The 27,256-nt window shown below is 49.5% G+C and overlaps 1 protein-coding gene across 3 annotated transcripts in view; it reads left to right on the top strand.

Moving 5' to 3' along the window:
- Window positions 1–3,787: 3,787 nt before the first annotated feature.
- STARD8 (StAR related lipid transfer domain containing 8) overlaps window positions 3,788–27,256 on the top strand; it is a 74,016-nt gene continuing 50,547 nt past the window's right edge. Inside the window, exons 1-2 of one of the 3 annotated variants that reach the window (XM_083512432.1) lie at window positions 3,788–4,342; window positions 8,082–8,115. In XM_083512432.1, coding sequence (XP_083368558.1) covers window positions 4,298–4,342; window positions 8,082–8,115 — 79 coding nt within the window. In that variant the 5' untranslated portion in view covers window positions 3,788–4,297. Of the gene's footprint in view, window positions 4,343–8,081; window positions 8,116–16,080; window positions 17,135–27,256 lie in introns of those variants that run through there. The other 2 variants (XM_083512431.1, XM_083512435.1) reach the window with 2 other exon arrangements.

Below are 27,256 nucleotides of genomic sequence, written 5' to 3'. Positions count from 1 at the left end.
TAATTCTCTCCAGCAACTATGTTTCTTCTTAACCCTCAACTGTTCCACTGTTCCTCCCGTATACGTGGTGTCTCTTGTACATATTGAGCCACCCGCGCAGAGTCTCTGCCACTCCTGCTGTCTGCCCCAGAGATCAGTGCCAGGCGAGTTTGAGGCAGCTGTAGCCCCGAGGATGGAATCTCAGGGCTCGATGCCATTTCCAGCTTCCGGTTCAGTAAGGAGCCTCGCTCTCTATCTCAGGAGCTGGCATGTGGTGCAGAAATAAATTTTTCGTTTATTTTTAACTAGCTCGGTAAGTGTGTATGCGTGTGTCTGTGTCCTTCTGTTTTGCAGCGTTTGGTTTCCACTTGCAGAAGCTGTGAGGGCCATGGGGGCAAGCGGTCAGCCTCACCAGGGGCTCCTCCTCTTCCTCCCAGGAGACTTGGCCGTCCACAGGGCATCCGCCCCGTGCCTCAGCCAACGTCTGACTTGGATTGCAGGTTGTGGGTGGCAGTTATGTAACCCTCCTCAGACAACATCAGGTAGTTTTGCATCAGGGAAGCCAAGCAGATTATGGAAGGAAGAACGATGTGAAACCAAAAGCAAGCCAGGCAAACTCTAGAGCTAGTGATAAAGCTATACTCTCCATGCCTTCTGCCACATGACTCAGGGTGCAGAGTAATGTACAGGTATCAGTCTTGGGGGTGGCAGAAGGAGCGTGGCCAGAGAATTCATGGGTGAGCAAATATTTGAATCTGACTCCAATACCAGTACAGTGGTACCTCGGGTTACATATGCTTCAGGTTACATACGCTTCAGGTTACAGACTCCGCTAACCCAGAAATAGTACCTCGGGTTAAGAACTTTGCTTCAGGATGATAACAGAAATCGTGCTCCGGCAGCGTGGCAGCAGCAGGAGGCCCCATTAGCTAAAGTGGTGCTTCAGGTTAAAAACAGTTTCAGGTTAAGAACGGACCTCTGGAACGAATTAAGTACTTAACCCAAGGTACCACTGTATCTCTTATGGCACCCACAAAAGGACTCAGAAAATCTCCCCTCCATAACCTGCAATGCAATGCAAGACAATTTCTCTTCCTGTTCAGCCCCTGCTTCCTCAGCTCCATTCCTGCCTCCAACCTCCTTGAACACAACCACATTTCACTGAGCACCAAGATGGGGCTCTGCCCTCGTTCCCCTCTTGGGCAGAGGAGAGGTGCAAAGAGCTTCTCCTTGTGAGCGGGGTGTCCACACACGGCCATAAGGTGTGTTCGCTGCCTTCTGCACATTGTTTTTTTGCCACACACTGTTGTCTTCAAATTGTTGGTAAGTCATTCTTTGGGTGTTCTCAAAGCGTCTTTCAGTTGCACATTTATAGGCCATTGTTCTACATTTCACAATGCGTTCCAGAACTACTTCTTAGTTTAATTATGGTGGTTTTTAATGTGGTGGCAGAGAAGGAAGTTTGGCAGCATGGACCCCTTCCAAAATGAGGCTGGACAGTTTAGGTGCTAAGCATTTGCACAACTGGACTGCTTAAGTGTCTGCTGTTTATTTGCAAGCGAAGAGGGTGGGCACCTCAGAAGGAACCACCTCCTAGGCCATGCCCATGTAACCTCCTAGGCTCTGCTCAGGTACCCCGCCAGGTCCACCAGCCCCCACTGGATGCTGGGAATTGGAGTCCAGAGAGGTCTGGAGGGTGCCGAATTGGCTCCCCCTGGCTTAGAATAAATGTAGCGATGGAGATGTTTGCCAGCAAATTCTGGTGCCGCGTGGCCCTCCCTCACTTGAGCCCTGGCACTGCTCCCACCTTGGCCAGAAGCAAAAACGGACCAAGGGCTTTCTTCTGCCGGAAGGTCCAGCAGGGAAGGGGTCAAGGCCCTTCTGCCTCTGAACTACTGTTCCCCTTCCTCAATGCTGCTGCTGCCACCCTGTGCCTGGCATTTCAAGTGGGCAGGGCGGGGAGGGAGGGGGGGAGACAGACAGCCTTTGCTTGTTCTCTTCTCCCTCCAGTCCTCTCCCAGCTTTTCTTCTTCCTGGGCCTCCTTCAGCGGGCGGGAAATAAAAGGTTTTCTGTTCCCTCTATGCTAATAAGCCTGGATGTCTTTGCCACAAGTTGCCTTTCTCTCTCTCCCTCTCTCTTTCTGCCTGACCTCTGGGAAACGTCCATGCCAAGGAAGGAGAAAGTGGAAATTTGCTGCACACCAAGTGGCTGCTTACAGGGTGCATTGGGGAGCCTCATTCTATAGTATTTGCCCCCCTCCCTTCTTTTTTGGCTAGCAGACACGGAGCAATGCAGAGGGAGAAGCTGGGTTAGGCTGGTGCTGCAAAGAGCCACCCGGTGTGGCTGTCAAGCCTTGCAGAATTCACTGTGGCATAAAACCCCCCTTGGGCTGGAGCTCAGGTTGGCACATGCATAGAATCACAGAATGCTAGAGTTGGAAAGGGTCCCCAAGTGGTCATCCAGTCCAGCCCTTGCAATGCTTAGATGTATTTCCCGGCATTTCTCCACCTTGACAGTGCATCAGTCAGGGTCTCCTTCCAGGCACTGTTTGGGGGGGGGGTACCCAACCACAGTTCACTGCAGGCCAGGAAGGAGGTAGGAATAACTTGCTGGCGGAAGCCCCCTCACCTATTTCTCCCCACCCTGATTCCAGGGAACAGCAGAGCTGTAGGGCAGAGGAGGGAGGGCCCCCACCTGCCTCCTGAGGGACTTAATTGCTCAGTCCCATCAGCCGTGCAAAAGGACCCTTGGCACTAGCCAGATTGCTGGCATAGAGCCCTGTAGGGCAGGCCGGTGCTTCTGTGTAGGACGTATTGCACCCTTTAATATGTTTCTACCCCACCTTCTCCCCAAGCTGAGATTCAAGGTGGCTTACAGCATTTAAAAACATCAGTTATAGAATACAGGGTAACTAGTTAAAACAATACAGTGGTACCTCGGGTTATGTACTTAATTCGTTCTGGAGGTCCGTTCTTAACCTGAAACTGTTCTTAACCTGCAGCACCACTTTAGCTAATGGGGCCTCCCACTGCTGCCGCGCCGCCGGAGCACAATTCTGTTCTCATCCTGAAGCAAAGTTCTTAACCCGAGGTACTATTTCTGGGTTAGCGGAGTCTGTAACCTGAAGCATATGTAACCTGAGGTACCACTGTAATTGAAATGCTTCCGTTGAAATACCATTTGCCCCAACGGCAGCCCGGTGACCAGAGCCTGCTTCTGATGGTGTGGAAAAGGAACCCCCCCTTTTTTTTTTTACAATTGAACTAAGGCCACTGTTTCATTGAACTGCTCTAGCAGGAATGATCTGCATGACCCAAATGTCTTTGCAAATTCTATTTTTGCATTTCCAGAGTGTGGAAGATGTCCCTTAAATACAGAACTAATCCTGGAGTGTGAGCCAGTCAGGAGAATGGAGCCAGTCAGGAGGACGATGGGGGCATTTTCACAGATGGAAGAGGAGTGGATGGTAAAGTATTTTGATCGCTGCTCCATTCAGGAGACGCAACTTCTCTTGGTTCATAAGATTTGCCCCCTCCCGTTTTTAGCCTCACAGCAACCCTGCGAAGTAGGCTATGCTGAGAGGCATCATGGTGTCTGAAGTGGAGCATGCCCAGTCACAAGCAGAAAAAGAAAATGCTTTACTGGATGAGTGAGCAGCTTCCTGGATACCAGAGGCTCTTCGACTGCGATTCCTGCTTTGCGGGGGGGGGGGGGCTGGATTAGATGACCCTCAGGGTTCCCTTCCAACTCTACAAGTCTGCAGTTTTATGAAACGCCACCTCATTCCCTCGCCCCCTTCCTCCAGCTACATGAAACACAGCAACAACTGCGTCCTCGCACGAGCCAGTGGCCTGGGAGCTGTCTGCACGTGTTCAGAGGTCCACAACTCTGGGTTTGGATGCGTCGCTCGCTCTGGTATGCAGGCTTGCATTTCAGATGCTTGGCATGCACGCAGCTGCCTCTTGACTCCTCTATTCTTCTTCCTTCCCTGCTTCATAGCAGCCGGACTGGTGCATTTAAAGAGAGAGGAAGGAAAGCCTTTTTTAAAAAAAACCCTCCTGTAATGTTTGGGGAATTTCAATTGGCATCCCAGGCCTTTTTCCAGCCAACGGAATAACGGTGCAGCTGGGTTTGAATTGCAGGGAACGCCTCCCTGCCTGTTTCCCAGCTCCTGCCGCAGCTGCTCCACTGCCGCAGACAGACAGAAGGGCTGGCTGGCATTCCTGGATCTGATGGGGACAGCTCTCCCCTGGGGCCAGAGAGAGACCCCTGGCTCCTAGCTGCTGACCCCCCGCCCGGTCCCGGAGCGCCCCCATCATGCCGTGGCTGGATTTCTTCTGGGCTTGCTTCAAGAGGCCGAAGGTAAGGGAGCTCCCCCTCCAAAACCTCTCTGAGACTTTCGCCACGGGTGACAGCTGCCGGGACACTTTCGATTGCCAAGGTCTCCTCTTTGGTTCAATTTCTTCCGCAGCAGATTGCCCTGCTCTGCCTGGCTCCTGTTGTTGCATGTTAGGCAGGGAACCAGCCTGTGGCAGCTAAGTTACCTTTTAAAAAAGGCATTTGACACAGCAGCAGCAGCAGCAACAACAACACCCGTCAGGTTTTAAGATTCACAAATGCTGCAAACTGAAACATCTCAAAATACAGTTGCCGGAATTAAGGCAGTGATGGCAAACCTTTTATAGATGGAGTGCCCAAACTGCAACCCAAAACCCACTTATTTATCGCAAAGTGCCAACATGGCATTTTAACCTGAATACTGAGGTTTTAGTTTAGAGAAAACAACTCATATATTAGCATATTTTGTCTCAAAAGAAAAGCACAATGACAGAGCTTTCAATGATACCAACAGCTTGTAAAAGTTTGCATTAAGATGATCCAAACTAAGTAAGGAAAGCAATCCCAAGTGCTTTCATTGACTTAAAATTATTTGGCAGAGAATTCCACACTTTAATGATTCCCCACTTTTAAGCTCCAGCCCGAGCAAGCAAGTGTTCTCAGCGTGCCCCTCTGAGTGCGTCCCCCATCACACTGCCATTTCCTGGAAGGGCCCCAGGGGCTGCCCCATGTGCTAGCCCCACTCCCTTGCCCAGCCCCGACTGGCCCCTACGCAGGGTGTCCGAGACGGCTGAAGGCAGTGTAAAGCCTCCACCTCGCAGCAGCAGCAGCAGGAGGAAGGTGGCTGGTGGCGGCAGCACGCCTCTGAGTGTGTGCAGAGCGCTGCGCCCTCCCCACCCACAGCTGAGGGTCCCCAAGGGAAAACTTTAGCTCGGATGCATTGGGCAATGTCTGCTGTCTGAGGGCTAAGCCTGCTGGCAACAGCAGCATATGAAACTGAATGCCTAGTATCCAGCAGAGAAACCTTCGATCATCAATGCACAGGTTGCAAATGATCTGTGTTATTGTTTGGGGGAAGGAAGAAGCCTGCACCCCAAATCTCTCCAACAGATAAAACAGGGACAAAATAAAGACAATAGATGTTATTTTTTGGAGGAGGCGGAGAAAATAGGTGTAGCTTGACTGCATGAGACTGTGGGTTACAGTTGCAGGGGGCAGGATAGGCTATCTGCAGTGGGTGCCCCCAGGGTTTTGGCTTGAACAGAGTGCCGCATGCTGTGCTCATACACTGAGCTTTAGTTTTGCATGGACTGAGTTCCTATGAACGTGGGCTGATAAGACACACACACACACACACACACACACACACACACACACCTGCTTCCTTGCAAAGGGGGGGATTCAGAGGTCAGCCAGAGCTGCAGCATGCAACTGGTTAGGGATCAAGAGGCTGTACGGGGGCTTTGCCACAAAGAGCCTCCAAAGCCAACAGTTATTTGCTTGCACAAGGCCATTCCAGCGGCTTCTTTAAAAAGAAAACCCAGAAAACCCACAAATTGCACAGTTGTTACTCAGTTGCTGTGGTGGATCCCCACAACGAGACTGAGCTGCTCGTTCCAAGGTAGGCAAGTTGTCCTATTTCCTGGGATAGCTCAGTTGGTACCTCAGCACAAGACTCTTAATCTCAGGATTATGGGTTTGAGCCCCACATTGGCCAAAATATTCCTGCAATGCAGGAGGTTGGACTAGATGACCCTCGTAGCTCTTCTCCAATTCTCCAAATTCTATTATCCTGTGCAGTGCTGGTACCGAGCTATTTTTCCCCTTTGGCAAGGCTATTTTGGGTGGTAGGCAAGGCTAACTACTTTCACACACCCCTAAAAATATATATTTCTTACTTCGATTTTCAAAAACAGGAGTCTTGTAGAAATGATAAAATTGTTCAAAATATAAATAAAAACAAATCAGAAATTCACAAGATATAACAAAAAATAATCTGTATAAAACTGTGCCCCTCAAAGTGGTCCGCACCCTAGGCAGCTGCTTAGCTGGCTTAAGGATAGCAGAGGCCCTGCTTCTGTGCGTGAAATGCAAGTGCCCTGTCCCCAATGTAAAGATTCACCTGCTGGACGCGATCAGCTCAGGCTGCAATCCCAGGCACACCCGCTTGCTGCAAGTCCTTCTAGTATTTTTATCTGAAGAAGTGTGCATGCACACAAAAGCTTATACCCAGAACAAACTTAGTTGGTCTCTAAGGTGCTACTGGACAATTTTTTTTTAGTATTTTTATTGCCATTACTAATTACCTGCCCTTCACCCTAAGGTCCCGTGATGGGTTGCAACACTGAAATACAAAATTTAAATCTATAAATCAGTTTGTGCACAGGTTCGTCCAGAGGCCCATGTTCCAATATATTTTAAGCACCTGGGCATGTCCCTGGCCAATGTACTGTAATCTCTTTGTCAAGAGTTAAATATTGTGCCAGGGTCCCTGTCCTCCTCACATACTAAGGGAGAAGAGAGAGAAACAGAAGAAACAGAAGAGGGAGAGCCCAGGGGCCGTCATGTTGGAGGAGGCAGCTGTGGAGTGTTGCACAAGATGTCAGAGGGCAGGAATGTCTGCAGGAAATTTATCCCATTTGCTGGAGGGAGAAATCCACCCAGTCCCTAAGAGCAAGGCTCATTGGGCTGGGGAGAGGCTGCCCCTAACTAAGGTCACTTGCATTTAATATTCCTCATACACCCTCTCTAGGAGGCCTCCCTAGAGTCTCAAGGGACCTTGGAGAAGAAGTTTAGGAATGTCCCATTCTCATGAATTTCACTTTCCCACAGGCCGTTGGGGACCCTCTTTCCTGTCTCAAGCTCAGGGGCTTAAGGAAGAGGCACTGGGACACTGGCCTCTAGCTGTTGTGAATCAGTAGGGTTTTTTTTTTTTTCTTTTAAGGGGGATAGAAGACTCAAGGGCAGGTCTGGAAAAACTCAGATATCAGCCCAGCTTTGAGAGTTCCAACCGGGTGGAACGCACAGCATGTTGGTGACGGGACTCGCTCCAGTCTCCAGCAGGCTCTTTCAACTTCTACAGAAGTCTTTGCCACCCTGATATACACCTCCAGATGCTTTGAACTCCCACCTGCCCTATCCAGCACTGCCATGCCAGCTGGGGCTCATGCAACATCTGCTCCGAAAGCTCTGGAGCCTGTGATCCTGTGTCTGTTGAGCTGAGAACCTACGAGAGTCAACTTGGTGAGCTACCCAGACCAGGACTTTAATTGCACTCGGAGCTGCCTGTGATGAAAGTGTTCAGTAGCCCAGTTTCAAAACGGTTCCTTCCAATTGCTTATTTCCCCTGTTCTTCGATGGCCCTTTTGCAGTCCTAAGTTTTCAGTAGGGCAAGTGAAGGTTGCTATGAACCTGCTCCTGATTAGGGAGACGGCGGAGGCTCTTCCTCATCATATATATTTAACTGACCTTTCTACACAAATAGCCCAACCATTGTTTTGGATCTATTATTACCCAAAGGCACTACCATTAGCCACTGGTGTCATCCCTGCACCCCCCCCCCCGAATACTGCATCACGGTCAGGATCATTTTTAAAAATTGTCTTTGTAAAACTAGCTCTGGAAATTTGGTTGGGATCTTTGTCCATGGCCAAGGTTTCAAAGAATAAGGCTGCCATGTGTTTCAAAGGATTGCATGGGATGTATAGAGAGAGGTGTGTGGGTTGAATAACTTACCTTTATTGTTATGTGTTATATTTTTCAGTGCTTCACATCACTGGACCGGAGGAGGGACGTGGGTGAGTTGCAGTGATCTCTGTCTTCATTCAGTCTTTCATTTGTTGCTGGGACATTTGTTGCATACCACAGACAGAATACACTAAATTCTATGCATCCCAGAGAACCCAGATCAGGGCTGTGCGAGTCCCAGTGCCCTAATCAATCAATCAGTCAATCAATCAATCAATCAATCAATCAATCATTGTGTTTGACTAAAAGTTAATGACAGATCCAGCAATCAGTTAAAACCCACACTTGCCATTCCTCCCCCTTTTCTTTTTCTTCTTCCTAATTGTTTAAACCAATTCATGAACCAAGAACTTACACATTGACCACTAATAATGAAACGTAAGTTTCCACATTTATTATGCTATTTTTGTGATATACGACACGAGAAAACTTGGTATACTTATTTGTATAACATTATTCTTGTTTATCGGCGTTCTGTGTGCTGCACTGGCTCGCCAGATGCAGCTTGTCACGCTGGCCACGTGACCCGGAAGTGTCTACGGACAGCGCTGGCTCCTGGCCTATAGAGTGAGATGAGTGCACAACCCTAGAGTCTGGCAAGACTGGCCCGTACAGGCAGGGGTACCTTTACCTTTACCTTTACCTTTACCTTATTCTTGTTTATAAAACCCAATAAAAAAACCTAAACACTAAAACTAAAAGAAATCCGGAGATGTACATCCATTTCCAATTGGACAAATTAATGAATTGCCTGCACCATGGTAGTCAAGTCTGCCCCTGCCCAGATTCAGGGTCAAGAAAAGCTGAACTGCAGCCTCAAATAACACGTTGTAACATCTGTTTGATTATTCTGTACAATTTACTTAACTTCCAATATCCTTGGAGGAGGTCCCTAAAGTCACGTGGGGGGTGAATAAAAAAGTTGTGGGATGAGGAATCCTGAGGGAATCCAAAGGGTGAGGAAGCTAAAATGCTAAAGGCATTTTGACTTTGACTTTTGACTTTGATGAAAGCTGTCCATGCTATACTCCTAGTGGTTGTCAAGTCCCCACTGACTTCTGAGGTGTTTTTCTTCAATGTCATAAGGAGTAGAAACCTGTTGAATTAAAAATAGATTGGCAGTCCCATGACAGTACTGAATTCTGTGCTTGGTGCCAATTTCCCTGATGGCATGTGGCATGGCACCGTCAGGGAGGGGAGCCCAATTTTCCCCCATCTGCAGGGTGCGTGGTCACTTGTTGCTCTGTATTTTGGTGATGTTGTGTGTGTCTTGTTAACGTAGGTAGAGAAAGAAAGGAATCCAGTTACATCAAAGTATATACAGATTTTTTGGGAAATGCTTCATTTCCACCTGACCCTTGGACTCCTGAACAGCTTGTCTTACGTAGGAACTCGACCTTGCAGTATGGCATGTATATTGAAATGTCAAGTTCTGAAATGTTCTGTTTTGTGAGTGAGAGAAGAGTGCAGCAAATAAAAATACATCCACATACTTAAAAAAGAAGTATTTTATTTTGAAACCAGCATTTCAAAGCATCCCTTCTCCCTCTCCCGTTACAAAGAGTTTGCCGATTTCTTCACACCAAGCTCCCTGCATGCAAGCTTTGCAAGGTTGTTGTAACAGGCAGGCAGGATGTAACAGGCATTGCTTCCCCCGCTCAAAGCTTTCCTCCTCTGCAATCAGCCATTTCGTGGTGAAAGATACAATTGCTGTCCATTAATCAGAACATCGGGAAGCGGGTGGCGATGTGGGTTAAATCACAGAGTCTAGGACTTGCTGATCAGAAGGTCAGCAGTTCGAATCCCCACGATGGGGTGAGCTCCCGTTGCTCGGTCCCTGTTCCTGCCAACCTAGCAGTTTGAAAGCATGTCAAAGTGTAAGTAGATAAATAGGTACCACTCAGGCGGGAAGGTAAACGGCCTTTCTGTGCGCTGCTCTGGTTCGCCAGAAGCGGCTTAGTCATGCTGGCCACATGACCCGGAAGCTGTACGCCGGCTCCCTCGGCCAATAAAGTGAGATGAGCACCGCAACCCCAGAGTCGGCCACAACTGGACCTAATGGTCAGGGGTCCCTTTACCTTTAATCAGACATGAGTATATTCACTTACACGAGGCTCCCAAAATTTGGGGTGTCAGAGAGAAGGGTTGACTGGAGGCCCCTGTTGCCTTTCCATATTTGGGTCTGAGTTCATTTCAGCCAGCTTGCAAATAGCCACTGGCCTGGTTGTCTGTGGCAAGTAGGAATCACAGCTGAAGTCTCAATAGCAGTGACACACAACAGGGTTCATGAAACTGCCTCCATGCCGTTTCTCATTTCCCTCTTTGGACATTTGCAATGACCCGGTGGGTGCTGGCAGGGGGTGTCTGGTGAGCTGCTTTGCAGAGCAGATGACGCTGTGAAAACCTGGCTGCTTTCCCCAGAAGAGGGCGCTATTTCTCCACCCTCCTCGGCCCCTTTCTCACCCGGGGCAGGCTGTGACCTCCTGACCTGCCTAACGCAGTTCCCATTCAGGTCCAAAGGCTGCTCTCTTCTACAGCCTCCTTCCTTTCACTTCTCTCTGGTGACGCTAACCAAACTTCCCATCTATTGTTTCTGGGGTAAACAAGAAGCGAAGGATCTTGAAGCGAACACAGCTGGCTGGTGCTATGCCCTGGAAGGAGCTTGCTCTAGCAAACAATGGCTTTGGCGCCTTCAGGGAGCAAATTTACTCCCATAGCTGCCCCGTTAGGTATTGGAAAGGGGATGAAAACTGGCACGGTCGTGGGGTGTTCAGCAGTTGTGGCACTTCCTGCGCAAGGCACCTTTGCAAAATGAGAGGAGCCAGATTGCTCCCAGAGCTCTGTGAAGTAATATTTGTGACCAGCAGGGGTGTGCCCAGCGCTGCTGCTTCTCAGTTAAAACTACTCATTACATTATCATCGAACTTCACTCCCGATTTGTAATTGGATTTGGTGCTTTAATGACGGATGCGCACCACCTTGAATTCTTGGGAGAGAATCGTCGTTGGAAGGGACCCCAATGGTCATTTAGTCCAACCCTCCCACAGTGCCTTATAAAGGGGATGGCAGTGATGAATAAATAAATAAATAAATAAATAAATAAATAAATAAATGGGTTCATAATTATAAGTTATGTATCATCATCCATGAATCAGGTCAGGCCTCTTTAGGGAAGGAGTTTCAAAGAAGCGAGCGCTACAGCCGAGAAGGCTAAAGCATCCATAAGGTAAAGGGACCCCTGACCATCAGGTCCAGTCGCAGATGACTCTGGGGTTGTGGCGCTCATCTTGCTTTATTGGCTGAGGGAGCCAGCGTATAGCTTCCAGGTCATGTGTCCTGCATGACTAAGCCGCTTCTGGCGAACCAGAGCAGTGCATGGAAACGCCGCTTACCTTCCCACTGGAGTGGTACCTATTTATCTACTTGCACTTTGATGTGCCTTTGAACTGCTAGGTGGGTAGGAGCAGGGACCGAGCAACGGGAGCTCACCCCGTCGCGGGGATTCAAACTGCTGACCTTCTGATCAGCAAGTCCTAGGCTCTGTGGTTTAATCCACAGCGCCACCTGTGTCCCTCAGAAAGCTTCCATATCCCAGAGAACTGTATTCCTCCCTTTCTGAAGAGAGAGAATGAAGAGGGGGGCAGGAGCATAGATAGCTGCTCTAGCACCCGGAGCAGAGGAGGCAGGGCAATCCATGCACGGGGGCGGCACAACGAGCTGCCCACAGAGACCGCCTGGCGGATGCAAGCCCCACGTTGCTGTTTTGGGCAGCACGGGGCCCCGAGCCACTGTGTCACTCTCCACGGTAAGTGCTGCCCCCTGGGGTGTGCCATTTTGTCACCCCCTTCAAGGATGACACTCGGGGCGAACCACACCCCCGCACCCCCTTCCTACACCCCTGAGTGGGGGGAGGCAATGTATCCGCTTGGACCTTTGAAACAGCCTTTGGCTAGGGGTGACAACAAGGTGCTTTCCATGTGTTTTTTGGACTCCCAACAGGCCCCAGCTGGAAATGGTCAATGGCCAGGGATGAGGGGGAATTGTTGTTCAATGATACCTCCAGGTCACCAGGTTGGTCACACAGAAGCACACACACATATCCACACATCTGAAAAAATGTTTAGGGGTACTTTCATTTTGACTCCAGGAAATCACCATTTTATAGTTCAAATCGGGAAAAATAGATACAGTAAATGGACACAAGTACAAAGATTCATAAAATGTTTTGGGGTATGCGTACCCCTGCATCCCCCCAGGAAAAAAAGCACTACACACATCTTTGACATTTTACCAATGCAACTCTGTGGACACAGATGACATCAGAATGCTGTTAATAGTTTTGTTGGGGGGGGGGGACAGACCAGTTCCAAAGTCTGGCTTTCAGATACACACACAAAAATATAAATCCATTATGTGTGATAATTCTGTATGTGGGAGCGTTCATTGTGGCCTGTTAAATTGCTCCATGAAAGTGAGACCTAGAGGTCTTATTTATTTGTTATTATTACAATCACAGACAACAAAGTGCAATCTGACAGAGGGTTTGGAAGAGAGACTTGGCCCCCTTAAATGGCAGTCTGATTGATAGGTGAGGCTCAGAAGGTGGGGGTTGGACTAGATGACACTTGGGATCCCCTCCAACTTACTGTTCCGTGATTCGATGATAAGGAAGTGGTTCTTCCTTGCTGTGTACTGAAAAGCTCAGCAATTTACTGGAACTGAAAATAAAAACTAAAACTGATTTGGTTTGCAAATACTCTCACACACAAACAGAGTGATCAGAGGGAATCTCCCGTCTTGATTCATTTCTGCAGTCAAACTTGTGATCTCTGCCTCTGAGTCATTCTGGGGTGCTTCACGCCCGGCATCCTTGCTGAAAATAAACCTTCCAGCACCAGCCTCGTCTGACCTCAAGAAAAGCAAAAAAAAACCACCAGCACCCCATTCTTGGCTAGACAGCTTTTCCCCACTGTGTCTGGACAAGGTTTACAGGATCTATCCCAAGCTTGACTATTTAGATCTGGACTTTCTGTCCTACTGACTCTGGGCTATAGCTGGGGGTGCAGTGGGGCTCCATCCTGCCTATATTTGACAACTTGGAGAGTTTTGCATTTAGGAGCCAAGAGACTCTACAGAGTTTCTTTGAGTTCTGATGGCGAAGGGGAAATCAGTGGCTGGTTTTTCCTCATCTTCCAGGGTATCGCTTTCAAATCTTGGCTGCTTCTCTGATCTCCCCAAAGCTCTTTAACTAGTCAACTAGTGCTTTTCAGAGTTACTGTAGTTGTTGGAAGTGGCCTTACTATGTGGCATAGGGGCACGGGTGGTGCTGTGGTCTAAACCACTGAGCCTCTTGGGCTTGTCGATCGGAAGTGAGCTCCTGTTGCTCTGTCCCAGCTCCTGCCAACCTAGCAGTTCGAAAGCACACCAGTGCAAGTAGATAAATAGGTAACACTGCGGCAGGAAGGTAAACAGTGTTTCCATGCACTGTGATGGATCACGGTGTTCTGTTGCGCCTGAAGTGGTTTAGTCATGCTGGCCACATGACCTGGAAAGCTGTCTGTGGACAAATGCCGGCTCCCTCGGCCTGAAAGCGAGATGAGTGCTGCAACCCAAGAGTTGCCTTTGACTGGACTTAACCACCCAGGGGCCCTTTACCTTTACCTTACTATGAGGCATGTTGAAGTGGTGAATCTGTGAGTGCGCATACATGGGCATTTGGGCTGCGGCCCACAGGAAACTGTCTGGAATATGTCCAACTTAAAGGGTCAAAGTTCATTCTGCTCCATGGTGGATTGTGTCCTGCCTCGATCAGCGTCTGGCAGAGATAAAGGAGCACATGGATTTCCCACCTAAGTTTCGGAAAGGTCTTTAGCCACCTTGATACAAACAAATTCACAAGGCAGGGATACGTCACGGCACTCCGCATGAGCGTAAAAATAAAATGCAAGCTTTTAAAACTTCAAACTTTCCAGCGCGCGGTTACAGGAAAACTTTTGCGTCGAAATAAGAAGTGCAGTCAGACAGTTACACAACATCTCCTTTCTTCTCCTCTTGGGAGAGTCTGAATTTTCATGCCTTCCCCAGCTGTGAAAGTTTCCACTCGCCTCTGAAGCCCTCCCTGCCCCCCCCCCCAGCAATGATTTCCGGCCCCAGAATAGTCATCCAGCTCTAGGAAGGCCTCCTGCTTACTTGAGCGTCCCGGCAGAAGCTTTGAGCACAGCGACCCTTGATGGTTTGCGGAGGGGCATGCATTCAAAATCTGGACCGCAGGCAGATGTCAAAAGCGCCTCACATTCTCTATCCATACCAACTCTGCCCACATTTTGCAACGGGTATGAATTATACGCATTGAACATTTGTGCCTGGGTTGATTTATAGAGCTTCTGCAAGCAGGGAGGGGAAGGCAAGAAAACTTAGCATTCCTCGCTCAGAGGCAGTGAATACCATAGAATTATAAAGTGTTAGGGTTGGAAGAGACACCAGGGCTCATCTAGTCTAACACGCTGCAACCCAGGGGTACTACAGGAGGGGAGAGTGTTGCTCTTGTACTCAGGCCTTGCTTGCAGGTTTCGCTTGGGGAAATCTGGTTGGCCGCTGTAAGAAGAGGACGCTGGAGAAAATCTGATTTAATCTTCCTGGTACTGGACAGCTTTGCGCCCCTGCCACAAAATCATGAAAACAGAGAACGCAACACTGTGCTTGCTCTGAACTGTGTCCGGGAGTGTGAAATACACACAACTGGATCACAAAGTGCTCATCTGTGTACCGTGTGGACGCAGGGATTGCCTTTGCAGCACATTCACAATCCCTGGAGGAGGAGGAGCTTTAAGAAGGTGGCAGTTTGTTGGGGGGGGGCTGAGGTCTCCTGGCTCAGGTGCTGCAATTGTCCCATGAGTTAACCCTCTCCCCTGAAGGAAGAAAAGCTCTCTCTCCCCCCCCAGGCAGCACAAACCAGCTCCAATCTTCTTGTTGTTCAGCACTTTGGAAAATAGCTTCCAGAGTCCTAAGTAAGGCAGGAAATCCATTGCAGGCTCCAAACATCCTCCTGAGGGTTAAGAGGAAGTTTTGGTGTGCAAGGCAGGAGAGAGGGGCAGGCAGGACTTAACCCTTTCCCAGCCCATCCCTTCTCCCCTATAAATACTCTCCCTCTACCATCACCATTTTTTAACCCATGCTCTGAAACTAAAAGTGGATCTTGTTGAGGTGGGAATGGCATTGGGGAAAATTGAAGTGTGTGAGGGATGGGTGGGTGAAGCATCCCTCTTTCATGCCAACCCTTCCCCATTAGTGCCTCTCCCCCCCCCCCCGCACATCGCCATTATCCTGGCAGATGTGTATTGGTGAACATGTACCACTCCCCCAAAGAACACAGACTGAACATAGACCAGCGTGCCTGAAGCTTTGCCTCTTCTCCCATTTGACCCCCACAACAGCCCTGTAAGGGAGGTTGGCTGAGGAAGAGTAACTGGCCCAAAGGAACACAAATAGGGATTTGAAGCTGGGTCCCCTCTGTCCTAGCCTGATGCTCTAACCACTGTACCTTGCCTTCACCCTGCTGGTCTAGTAACAGCAACTCAGAGCAGCTTCCAACCAAGAACAGATGAGAATGCGTGAAATGACAGCCTACATACTAAGAGCCAACAGATTAAAGCCAACAATTGTAAAAGCAGCAATGGAAATAATTTTTTTAAAAAATAGCAGCACAGCTAAATATTAAAAGCCTGTGGAAAGAAAAGTCAAGAGAAAGGAAACTGGGCCAAAGTGGCAGGTCCAGGGCCTCGGTGGTGGCGGCCCCACCATCATGAAAACCCCACCCTTCTTTTCATTGCCTGAACTGGTTGTGCCATTGGCCCTCCTGAGCAGAGGATGGATGGATGGATGAAGTTTACTTACAGTATATGCTGCTTTCCCACAAAGCAGCTGACAGCAAAATTCAAAACATTGGAACTACAGAGTATTAGTAAGTTCAAAAATCAGGCAAACACTATTACAAAAACAAAACTATATAGGTTTAAGTACATAAATACAATGCAAAACAAGTGTTAATCGCTAATAAAGTTTCTGGCACTGGTCTGGCTGCACACTAGGAGCCTGGCTTAAATGCAGTTCAGAGATGGGTCTTCCTTCCATGCTAGAGGACATTCAGCTGACTCCTGCAGATGTACTCCACAGGAGGCTGACGGCAGCAAGAGGCAAATGCCAGGGAAGGCAAAGGATGGCAAGGCTCTCCGCCAGCCTCCTGGAAGTACCAAATGCTGGCGCAGGTCTTACTGGGATGGTTTGGGAGCAAATGCACCCGGGGCCATTCAGAGCTTTAAAGGCGGAGAGAACCATTTCACTGAGCCTGGGGAGAAGCAGGAAGGTGAAGAAGCTGCAACCAGATGCCAGCGGTTTGGTGCCACGCAAAATGTCTCAGTGCTGCTGTTTGACCAACTGAAATTTCCAGAGCAGTTTTCAAAGGAGGCCTCTGCATGGACAGCATCGCAAGGAAGCCAGGACATCATGGGGGTTCTGCGACGCATTTCGTACCTGCAAAGCAGCATCAGTCTGGAAGCGGCCTAAGCGCCCCCCTCCCTGCCTGGCCTCACCTGTTGGACGGCAGCCCTGCCATCCTCGGAGCAGCTCGGCAGATGCTCGGAAAGGGGCCAGGGCTGCCCCCTAGTGGCGTTTCCGAGAAGGCTCTTCGAAGCAGGATTCCCCGACGTGGCGCCTTGCTGGTGTCTTTGGCTCCCGGTCGTGGGAGGAAGAGCCTTGAAAGCTGAGTTGCCCCGTCCCTGCCGGTGCCTTTCCTCTCCCTTCGGAGCCCGGGGGAGTCCCAGCGGGTTCTCCTTTCCCGGCGAGGGCGTGGTCGTCGAGGAGGAGCCTGCCCGGCCCTGGATCTCCCTCGCCCAGGCGGCGCAGAGGCGCATAGGCTCAGACGGAGGATGGAGCGGCCGGGCGCAGCGAGAGGCTCCCGACGGCGCGCCCTGTCCGGAGGCGGAGGCAGGACCTGCGGGCGTTCCTTCTCGCGGCTCCTGCGGGCGCGGAAAGCAGGCGTCGCGGGTGGTGGAGGGTCCCGGGGGAAGCCAGGTAAGCACCCGCCCGCTCGCGGTCCAGGATTCGGCCCCTTTCAGCCTCTGGTTTTCCCGCTGCTCTGTCTTTGGTCCCGCTTTACGCGGTTGGACTGATTTACTTGCTCCATTGCTTTTACAGGTACTTATTTTAATCTGTTTATTTGTTTTCTTGCATTTCCTAATGATTTCTTGCATGTCTCTCCCACCTTCTGTTCTCCAAGTATGGGAACCAACTCCTAGGGTCCGAGGTCCCTTCGGTCCCCCCACCCATTTTTTTAAAGCGTCCAGCTCCCTCCCCCCAAGTTGACGGGCATTGCCATTCAAATGGTGAGCCTGCCCCGAGTCATGTGATTGATTATGCGGGGGCGGGGCTCACCTGCCACCCCCATATATTTTATTCAAGTTGGCACCCCTACCTGCAAGGATCTTCAGGCGGCCTACGTGGTTTCCCCCCACCTCATTTAATCCTCACAACAACCCTGTGAGGTAGGTTAGACTAAGAAACTGACTTGTCCAAGCAGTGGCGGACTTTGGGCTTTCAAATTTCAGCAGTGCCCTGTGCGATACCAACATTCAGCCACATCCTGCCTCTTGCCTTCCCTTCTAAGTCATTGTTTCGGTGCCCACTGAGGCTCTGCAATCCTAACCAGTCACACTCCCCTAAATCTGCCTCTGGCCTAAGGTCACCCAGTGAGCTTCATGGATAAGTGTGCGGATTTGAACCTTGGTCTCCTGGCTCCTGGTCCAAGGCTCTAACCAGTACACTGCACTGACTTTATATGGTTGAGGGGACCAGGGTGCCTCTTTATAGAGAGCTGGCCGGTAGCTGGGACACAGTCCTCCAGGCAGCAGAGGCTGTTGAATAAGGACTTCAGACAGAAGCTACCTTGGGGAATGCTTGGCTTCTGAAACAGCTCCCCGCAAGGTGAAAGTCAGCAGCTCAGGGAGAGAGGCTGGAAGCCAACTCCCAGTTACTTGCAGGGAGCTGGAAGGTTTTATCTATGAACACAGAGAGTATTAAAAAAACACAACCATCTGAATTCTGAAGCAGTACCTTCCATTCCATTCTGTTCCATCTCCCAGGAAGAGGTTCCTGGAAAGCTGGATGGACCAAAGGTCAGATCCAGTATAAGGCAGGCTTCTGAATCTGCATGCAGAGGAGAGGTTTGAGGTGGAGCAGGTCCCCTAATGGTGTCATAGCACTGGGAACTGACATAGAGTCATAGGATTGTAGAGCTTGAAGAGACATCTAGACCAACCCCCTGCAATCAGGTTCAATAAGTTGGGTGTTGGGAGAGTGGCAGTTCTAGAAGGGAGGACCTCAGGGTCACAGGCAGTTTTGCAGTTTAGGACAAACCTAAGTTGGCCGCCACCCTAGATGTGAAGAAGCTGCACCCCTGGTATGAATTACATTTCCTTCAGCTCCTCTGAAACCTCTGTGTGAATGGGAAAGTGGGATTAATCTTCCTTGGGCCAGAAACTCCTGCTGCAGATGTCCCTGTAGGAAAAGCCCCACGCGTAAGATCAACATCACATGCCAGCTTCTAACCGGGATTTGTGCCAGTTCTTACGCCTATGATGCCTGAGTCATCTCTTCAAGGGGGAAGCCCTGATAAACTCCCTGGCAGAACTTCCCCAAATGAAGGAGTTTGCCAGCCTGCTGCCCCAAACTGCTTATGGCCATGGAAACCACACCCCTCAATCAATGGTCAGTAAAGACCGGATACATATAATCTGTCTCCCACTTTCTGCCAACTTTCTGCAAGCAAACTAGGGTGTGTGCTAAATAAATGCATCATATACAGGAAGCCCGGGTCCCTGATAGCTCACTTGGTAGAGCATGAGATTCAGGGTTGTGGGTTCGAGACCCATGTTGGGCAAAAGATTCCTCCGTTGGGCAAAAGATTCCTCCATTGCAGGGGATTGGACTAGATGACCCTCGTGGTCCCTTCCGACGCTACAATTCTATGACTCTGTTCCTCTGTTTTAGAACCGCCTACACAGTCCTTTTCCTCAACAAAATCTGGGCGCTGTAATTTACAAATCTCTCGCTAATTCCCAGCAACCTTTAACAGACAACAAATTTAAGCTTGTTTAAATGTTAACCTTCTGCCACACATAGAAGACCCCAGGAAGAAGACTTGGCTGGCCCCCCCGCCCCCATTGCTTGAATTGTAGCCTTTTTCAGAGACCATTGTTTCAGTAAAAAGGCCTGCTTCCTGTGCTACAATGCGGCATAGTTTTTGTTTGCTTGTTTTTAAATGTATCTTACCAAAAGGCACAGGGTTAAAACTGCAGGTGCTGGCATTTTTCTGCACAGAAGAAAAGCGGAAAGGTCTGGGAGGGCCCTGCTTTTATTCTATGTCTCACCCTGCTTTCCTTTCCCAGTGACTCCTGCCTATAAAGAGAGGGGGCTCCTTTAAACTCCTGAAGGTATGGATTAGCCCGGAATAAAGGGATTCTTCAGCTGCGCTCCTTGGATTGCAGGGGGTTGGACTAGATGACCCTTGGGTCCCCTCCATGAGAAGATGAGTTGATGACAGTCAGGGGGGTGGCTCAGACTGAAGCGGTGGTTGCACACAGGAAGCTGTGATGCAAGCTAGCTAGTGTGGAGGCAAGTTCATTGTACAGTGGTACCTCGGGTTAAGAACTTAATTCATTCTGGAGTTCTGTTCTTAACCTGAAACTGTTCTTAATCTGAGGCACCACTTTAGCTAATGGGGCCTCCCGCTGCCATCGCACGATTTCTGTTCTCATCCTGAAGCAAAGTTCTTAACCCGAGGTACTATTTCTGGGTTAGCAGAGTCTGTAACCTGAAGCGTCTGTAACCTGAGGTACCACTGTACAAGAAGCAGTTGATTCTTGTCGCCTAGTTTTGAACCCCCACTTCCGTCTCTGTGAAAAAGGGCCCCAGTCCTGCATCGGCTGACCTCCCTCTCCCTGTGTTGTGTCACACACTCGCCTGGGCGGTGATGTCGGCTGCCGTTCCCCAGCGCTGTGTTACGAGCTATTAATACCCCCCTGTGCGTGGGCCCGGCTCAATGCTGCCCATTCATCAGGCTGGCTGAGGCAAGCTGTTGGCATGTGGGCCTCCTCCCAGCCCCTCCTGCCAGGAGCACCCCAGCGGTTGGTCTCCTTCGGGGCAGAGATAGAAGCGTGAGTGTTTCGCCCTCGGTCATGCTGGCCGGCTGCCTCTCCAGCGCCTCATTCAGTTTTGCACGTTTAGGGCCTGGGAAATATTTCCTGCTTCCAACCCCCAAGTTCTTTGGTTCCTTGTTTGGATGAGGAAAGGAAAGGAAAAGTCTTGAAAGCCTCACTGACGCCCAACGTTTCCCCTCTGGAATACAGAAGAATGAAGTCAAGGGTCAGCGTCAGCCCTCCCTGACCCGCCACACGCCAGATGTTTTGTCTGGGGGCTGATGGGAGTTGTAGTCCAAAGAGAAGCAGCAGGCGGGCGAAGCCTGCCTTAGGCCTTGTGGCGCCCGTAAAATGCTGTCAGCCGTTAAAGTGTCACACCTGGAAGAGATGTAGGATCTAATCCCCACCTAGCCACAAAGCTGTCTGGGTGTGACTTTGGGGGCCAGTTGCTGTCTCTCAGCCTAACCAACTTTGAAGGTTTGTTGTGGGAATTAAATGAGGAGATAGAAAAACACATTCACCACCTTGAGTTCCTTGGCGAATAGGGCGGTGTATAAATGCAGTACAGTGGTAGCTCAGGTTACAGACGCTTCAGGTTACAGACTCCACTAACCCAGAAATAGTACTTTGGGTTAAGAACTTTGTTTCAGGATGAGAACAGAAATCGCATGGCGGTGGTGCTGCAGCAGTGGGAGGCCCCATTAGCTAAAGTGGTACCTCAGGTTAAGAACAGTTTCAGGTTAAGAACGGACCTACAGAACAAATTAAGTTCTTAACCCAAGGTACCACTGTAGTAGTAGTAGTAGTAGTAGTAGTAGTAGTAGTAGTAGTAATAAGTCCAGTGGCTACAAGGTGCTTGTCCACAGGTAGCTCAGTCAGTAAAGCATGAGACTCTTAATCTCAGAGTTGTGGGTTCAAGACCCATAGTGGGTGAAAGATCTTGCATTGCAGGGGGTTGGACTAGATGACGCTCGTGGTCCCTTCTGATTCTATGTGTTTAATGTTAAAACGACTTGTGTCAATGACATTAATGCAATGTGCTCTGCGTGGGGTTGCCCTTGGGCCTGGTCCAGAAGCTCCAGCTGGGGCAGAATGAAGCAGCCAGGCTGCTGATGGGGCATCTGGCCAAGAACATGGGACTCTTCTTAAAACGGCAGCACCGGCTGCCCGTCTACTACTGAGCCTGGCTCAAGGTCCTTGTGTTAGTTTATAAAGCCCTGGACAAGAATACTGTAGGGAGTGCCTGAACCCTTCTGTCCCTGCACAGTTGCCAAGATCATCAGCAGGAGCATCGCTGGTTGTTCCCCAAGGCTCAAGTGACAGCAATGAGAAGCCGAGCCTTTAGTGTCACCAGCCCAGGCCTGCGGAACTCTCTGCCAATAGAGAGGTGCATTCTGTGCCAACTTTTAAACACCTGCTGAAAAGTTTTCTATTCTGTCAGGTGTATGCTTGGCAGTTAAGAGTACATCCTTCTGCAATGGTACCTTGATGTCTGTTTTAAACAAAAGGTCTTCCACACACACACACACACACACACACACACACACGTTACCTCCTAACTATGCTGCTGAAGAAAGGTACTCTATTTTATGGAAGAACATGCCCAGAGACCCATTATTGAATCTACAGCATTCACCATCCCCAACAGAAAAGTGGCCACCCCTATTCCAGATGGAAGGCATTGTGTTTAGGTTCAAAGAAGCTTCATCATTGCCACTTTCCTGATGTAAATAGGCTGTCCCCCCCCAACAGTTCATAGGGAAACACCATATGTGCACCATCCATGTATGCTTTGGGGAGGGGGCGAGATTCAAGTTGTCATGGAAGCATGGGTGTAGCCAGAATTTTTGTTGAGGGGGCAGGACATTTGTGTGTGTGAGGGGGGGTCAGAACCGACATGATTGGCCAGTTATTTAAGTAGTCCTATTGTTTTAGTTGATCTAGGGGGCCCTGGTTGGAAACCGTGAAATAGTGCCCAGTCCTGATCCAGTTTGGGCTCCCCCACAAGAACATTTTTTTGGGGTGGGAGCTGTAGCTGGGGGGTTAATGGTGGGTAGGTCGAATCGCAGTTGTCCCAAAGTCACTCCACGTTTTGCTTTTTCTCTCCCTGGCGAAAGCAGGCCTTGCAGATGGTCAGGCTGTGAGGCTTAATGCCCATTTGGGTTGTGTTGCAACAAAGCCAGCTATTTTAAAATGTATTTGCACAGACAATTCCAGCACCTTCGCCGCAACCCTTTGGCCCACAAGCCTCCCACTTCCTCCCAAGGGGAGACATAACTGGGGCTCTCACTGCCCGCTAAGGAAGCCCCCTTCCCCCGCATTCCCTGGAAACGCCCGTCTCTGCTCACCTTCAGCATAAGGATCCGGTTGGAGGAACTGAAGCTTCATTTGGGAGATCAGTTCCTAAGGAGCCCCCGCTTTCTGTGGTGTTTGGAAATACAGGTTCAAGGAGGATGCCGGGGGCTGGATGTGGCTCCCCCCCCCCCCAGTGGCAGAGGCGGAGATGGTGGCAAGGCAGGAAGAGGCTGTGGCTGCATTGTTAAGCAGTTGAGCTCAATGCAGGGTTATGGTTAGGAAACCACTGACACAGAGAGGTTGTTCCTGAGCATACCAACCATGTGGCAGAGTTTCCGATACCTCTCGCTTCTTATGGAGACTTCAGTAGCGGGGAGCCTCCTTTCAATTCACCTCCCGGCTTTCATTGACTTGGCTGGGTTTCACCACATCCAGCTGCATTACATGTGACAGAGAATCCTTGAAATGTAGAGCTGGGAGGGACCCCAAGGGTCATTTAGTCTGACCCCCCTACAGCAAAGGAATGAAACACTATGTATATATTTACATGGTGAAATTTGTGGGCTGTCTCAGTGCCATCCTGTGCACATCTAATGCAGTGAGCTCAAAGGGACTTGCTGTCTTGTAAATAATGTTGCATGCTTCCTCAGGGTTCGGTTTCCTTGGAGGGGAAGAACAAAGGAGACTGCGGTGTCTTAGGATGTATGGTTTTCGTTACCCATACATCCAACCTGAGCATAGGATGGAGAGGCTCACAGAGTTAACACCCCAATAGATTTTGCCTCCTCGTTCAGTTCCTAGGGAAGCTCCAAGTCCAGCACAGAACAAGAAAAGCCTCTGTGTCTGCAGCTTGCAGCACAATCCATCTCCCCCCCCCCCACTTCTCTCTCATACCAACTCTTACACAGCTCCCCTTTCCCTCTAGACTGCTGGCATCCTGCCAGGTGAGGTGGGAAAAGACCCAGCCAATTTTCTCTATGGCAACAGAGGTAACTCTCTGGGCATGTAAATGGCAAGGACCTAACTAGTCACCTTTAGCAAAGACACTAGACTAGCTGGTTCAACAGCTTCTTCCACCAGATTCTCAACCTCACTGAGTTTATTAATATTTTGAGAAAAATTGAGAAATCTTATGCCGCCTTTTGGTTTTATCAGCATTTCCCCATGAAAATTGTGCATCGTGTTTTGCGAGGCGCTTGAAGATTTTTGTTGAATAAGCAGTTTATAGCTCTTGTCGACGGGATAAATAAGAAGAGCGCTGCTGGATGAAACCTACTCTGTCCAACTTTCTGAGGTCTTCTGTTTAATCTGTACCATATTTTTTGACTTGCCTTTTTTGTGGGTACCCTACTTTAGTGTGGAAAAGTTGGCTTAGAGTTGTTTCAACGACTGTGTGGCTTTGAAGAGGGAAGCATCGAAATGGGCTTGTGTGAAGACCCTGCGCTTCCTTCCAACCTTGTACTGGGTGGGGTGTCTTAGAGAAACCAAGGAGCTTTGAAATACTTTGTAACTTTTGCTGACGGCTTCGTCTTGGTCAGTGCTGGTGCGACAGGTCATCTGGGAGAGGGAACCGCCCCGTGTAATGGTTGGAAAGGGTGATCCTCTTGGGAGGTTTCTCGGATTGCTCTTTGCCATTTGGCAGGTGAGAAAACAAGAAAACACAGCTGCGGAGCTGGCAAGGGAGACATCAGGGATCAAAGTCTTTCTGGGGTGTGCGCGATTAAACCGAGAGGGTCCCACATGAAGCAGTTGCGATTTATGGACCTTCGAATCCAGGCTTGTGCACATGTTTCGGATTAAGGGTGGGTTGCGTTGAAGGGATGGTTGTGTTCTCAGTCCTAAAGGGAATAATGGGTTTCATATTGTTGGGGTGTGAGTAATGGGGGAACAGGGGCAAAACTAACTAACACTTTTCATTAGGTAGCATTTGAGCTGGCAAATCTGGGTGAGAGAGTAGACTCTCTCTCTCTCTCTCTCTTACACACACAGATGTTTTCAGGTCAGAAAATAATAAAGTTGTTTATTGTAGGAAATGCATAACTTGGGTGGATAAGGTTTCTAGGTACAGTATAGCCTAACTTTCTGACGTTGGAAGAACTTGTATAGTCCACATGGTCCTGCCCTTTGACAAAATGGAGAGCGCTGCCAGACTTGAGGAAGTCCGGAGGTTTGCAGAGGTGTGGAAAATCTGTCGGCCCCAAGCAGAGGGGTGCCAGAGGGAACACAGCCCACACCTTTGAAGGCAGGAGGGGTGTGCAAAACCCAGCCACCTTTTTATTAATAGAGCCGGAAATGCTTGGATGTGGTCCACCTGGATCTCTGTGAAGCTTCTAGTCAAAGATGATGCTTGATGGAAAGTAACCGCCCTCAGCTTCCGCAGCTCTCTTCCCTAGCCGCTGCCTCCTCCACAGTACCTGTGGCAGGTACTGAAGTCTTTTGGGAATGGGGCAGGGTGGGGATCTGGAGCCGAGGGAAGGGGTGTCTTGTTTCGGGTCAGACTTGCTGAGTTGCCCCCAACATTGGGGGGGGGGCATGACATCACACACGGGCGCCCCCAACCTGGCCAGGCACACTCGGCTCACCATTCCCCCCACTACTAACCACCTTCCTGAAAGGCGCCCTGGTGTGTCCTTTTGAGGATTGTCACAAAGTTGAAAATATGGGGGGACTGCCCCCCGGCCCCCTAGATGACACCCCTGTTTGGGGCCAAAATGGCAGTGCTCTGGTGGCTGACAAGCAAAGCTGCTTTTCGGTATGAGAGATAGAAACAGAATTGTAGGGTTGGAAGGGACCCCCAAGGGTCATCCATTCCAACCCCCTGCAATGCAGGAATTGCAGCTTAAGATTCCCTGACAGATGCACGCATTCAACCTTTCCAAGGAAGGAGAATCCATTCATTTCATTTATTTATTTACGGCTATTAGCCCATAAAATATGTACAAACATAAAAAAGCACAAAGGCTTAAAAACCGAAATATCTGACAACAGAAGGTGAGCACTGCGATGCAAGGGTGGGTCATTGGGCAGAGCCAAGTAACAGGATGTGGCCCGGAGAGCTCCAAGGGACGGTTCACAGAAAAGGAAAACTGAAGACGAGATCCGACATGCACTCTCATCATAACTGTCCGATTAGATTTTGATGTTGTTGTTGTTTTTTGGTGGTTTTTGCGTGTGAGATAACCGCATTCAGGAATCTCGCCACCTGCAGAGTAACAGAAGGATCTGTATCCTGCAAAAGCAGTGCGGCGTGTGACTCAACAGGCCTGCTAACCAAGCGCAGTAAAGCAGGGCCCAGGAATTTAGTCCTGGCTATGGTATGCAGGGGACAGTTGAACATTATATGTGGAAGAGATTCAACAGTTTTCCCATCACACACGCATAGCGGAGACACCAAACCCTTGGAAAATCTGTGGCTCAGCAGGTTCGATGGAAGGACATTGAACCTTGCACGAATAAATGCAAGTCGGTGTGGTACTGATGAAAGAGATGACATGTATGATGGAAGGTCAAGTGGTGGGGTTATTCCGTGATACCTGGGGGAGCAGACACCCCCACCTCTGGCAAGGTTGTGTTGATTTTCAATGTCTGCTAATCTTTGCTCAATGAGGCTTTTAGCTGAGCGTAAGTTCATCTTTAGGGAGTCCGCTGGGGAAATTCCGATGCTCAGAAGTTTGGCATGGATTTTTCCTACCCACGGATTAACAAATTCGTCCCGCCAGAGGCACTGAAAAAGGTAATGGTCGGGAAGCCTATGCCAGCTGGATAGCCAATAGCCAAAGACTCGCTTCCAGATGACAGTCTCCAATGTTGCAATCCTTAACTCCAGACGTATGGCTGCGTTGCTCACACACATGGGGAGTTTCAGGAGGCGACGGAGAAACTGATTCTGCAATGTCTCCAGCGATGTTAAATTGGACCCAGGGGCCCAGAGCGGGGCAGCATAGCAGAGGGTGGAAACCACTTTTGCGTGGTATACCTTCAATGCAGAGGGGATGTGGGAGGCTCCGTCAGCCGCAAAAAATTGGAGTAGAGCATAAAGTATTGTTTTCCCTTTGTTTAGTAAATACTGTATCTGTGGCTTCCAGCTTAGGTTGTAGTGAAAAAAGACTCCCAGGTATTTAAATTTGAAAACCTGTTCTAATTGGACTCCATCTAATTTCCAGCTGTAAGTTTTCCGAGACCTGGTAAAGACCAGGACTTTAGATTTCCCATGATTAATTGTCAGATGGTTGAGTTTGCATTAAGCCGCAAAAATCTTTAGAGCTCTGCATAAACCGACTCTAGAGTAGGAAAGGATCGCTGCATCATCGGCGTATAGGAGCAAAGGGCAGCGAAAATCGGCTAGGCGGGGGGCATGAATGTTGGCTTGAGACTCATTCAGAAAGAGCTTCATATCACTAATAAACAGGTTGAAGAGGAGTGGAGCCAAAATGCAGCCTTGGCGCACACCTCTATTTATTGGGACCTCGTTGGATAGGTTTCCCGCAGGTGTGAGTCTCACTCTAGCCGACGACCCGTGGTGTAATTGGGTTATAAGCCATAACAGTCTTCTATCTATGCCCCATCTCTCTAGTTTCTTCCATAGACAGTTTCTTGGGATACTGTCGAAGGCGGCCTTTAGGTCTATGAAAGCGACGCATAGGCGCCCCCGCCTCGGGGCAGAATATTTTCTGGCAAGATGATACATAATTACCATATGGTCAGA

Source organism: Podarcis liolepis (genome assembly GCF_965112155.1).
Source record: "Podarcis liolepis genome assembly, chromosome: 7".
Taxonomy (NCBI): Eukaryota; Metazoa; Chordata; class Lepidosauria; order Squamata; family Lacertidae; genus Podarcis; species Podarcis liolepis.
This window is presented reverse-complemented; position numbering and strand designations above follow the sequence as displayed.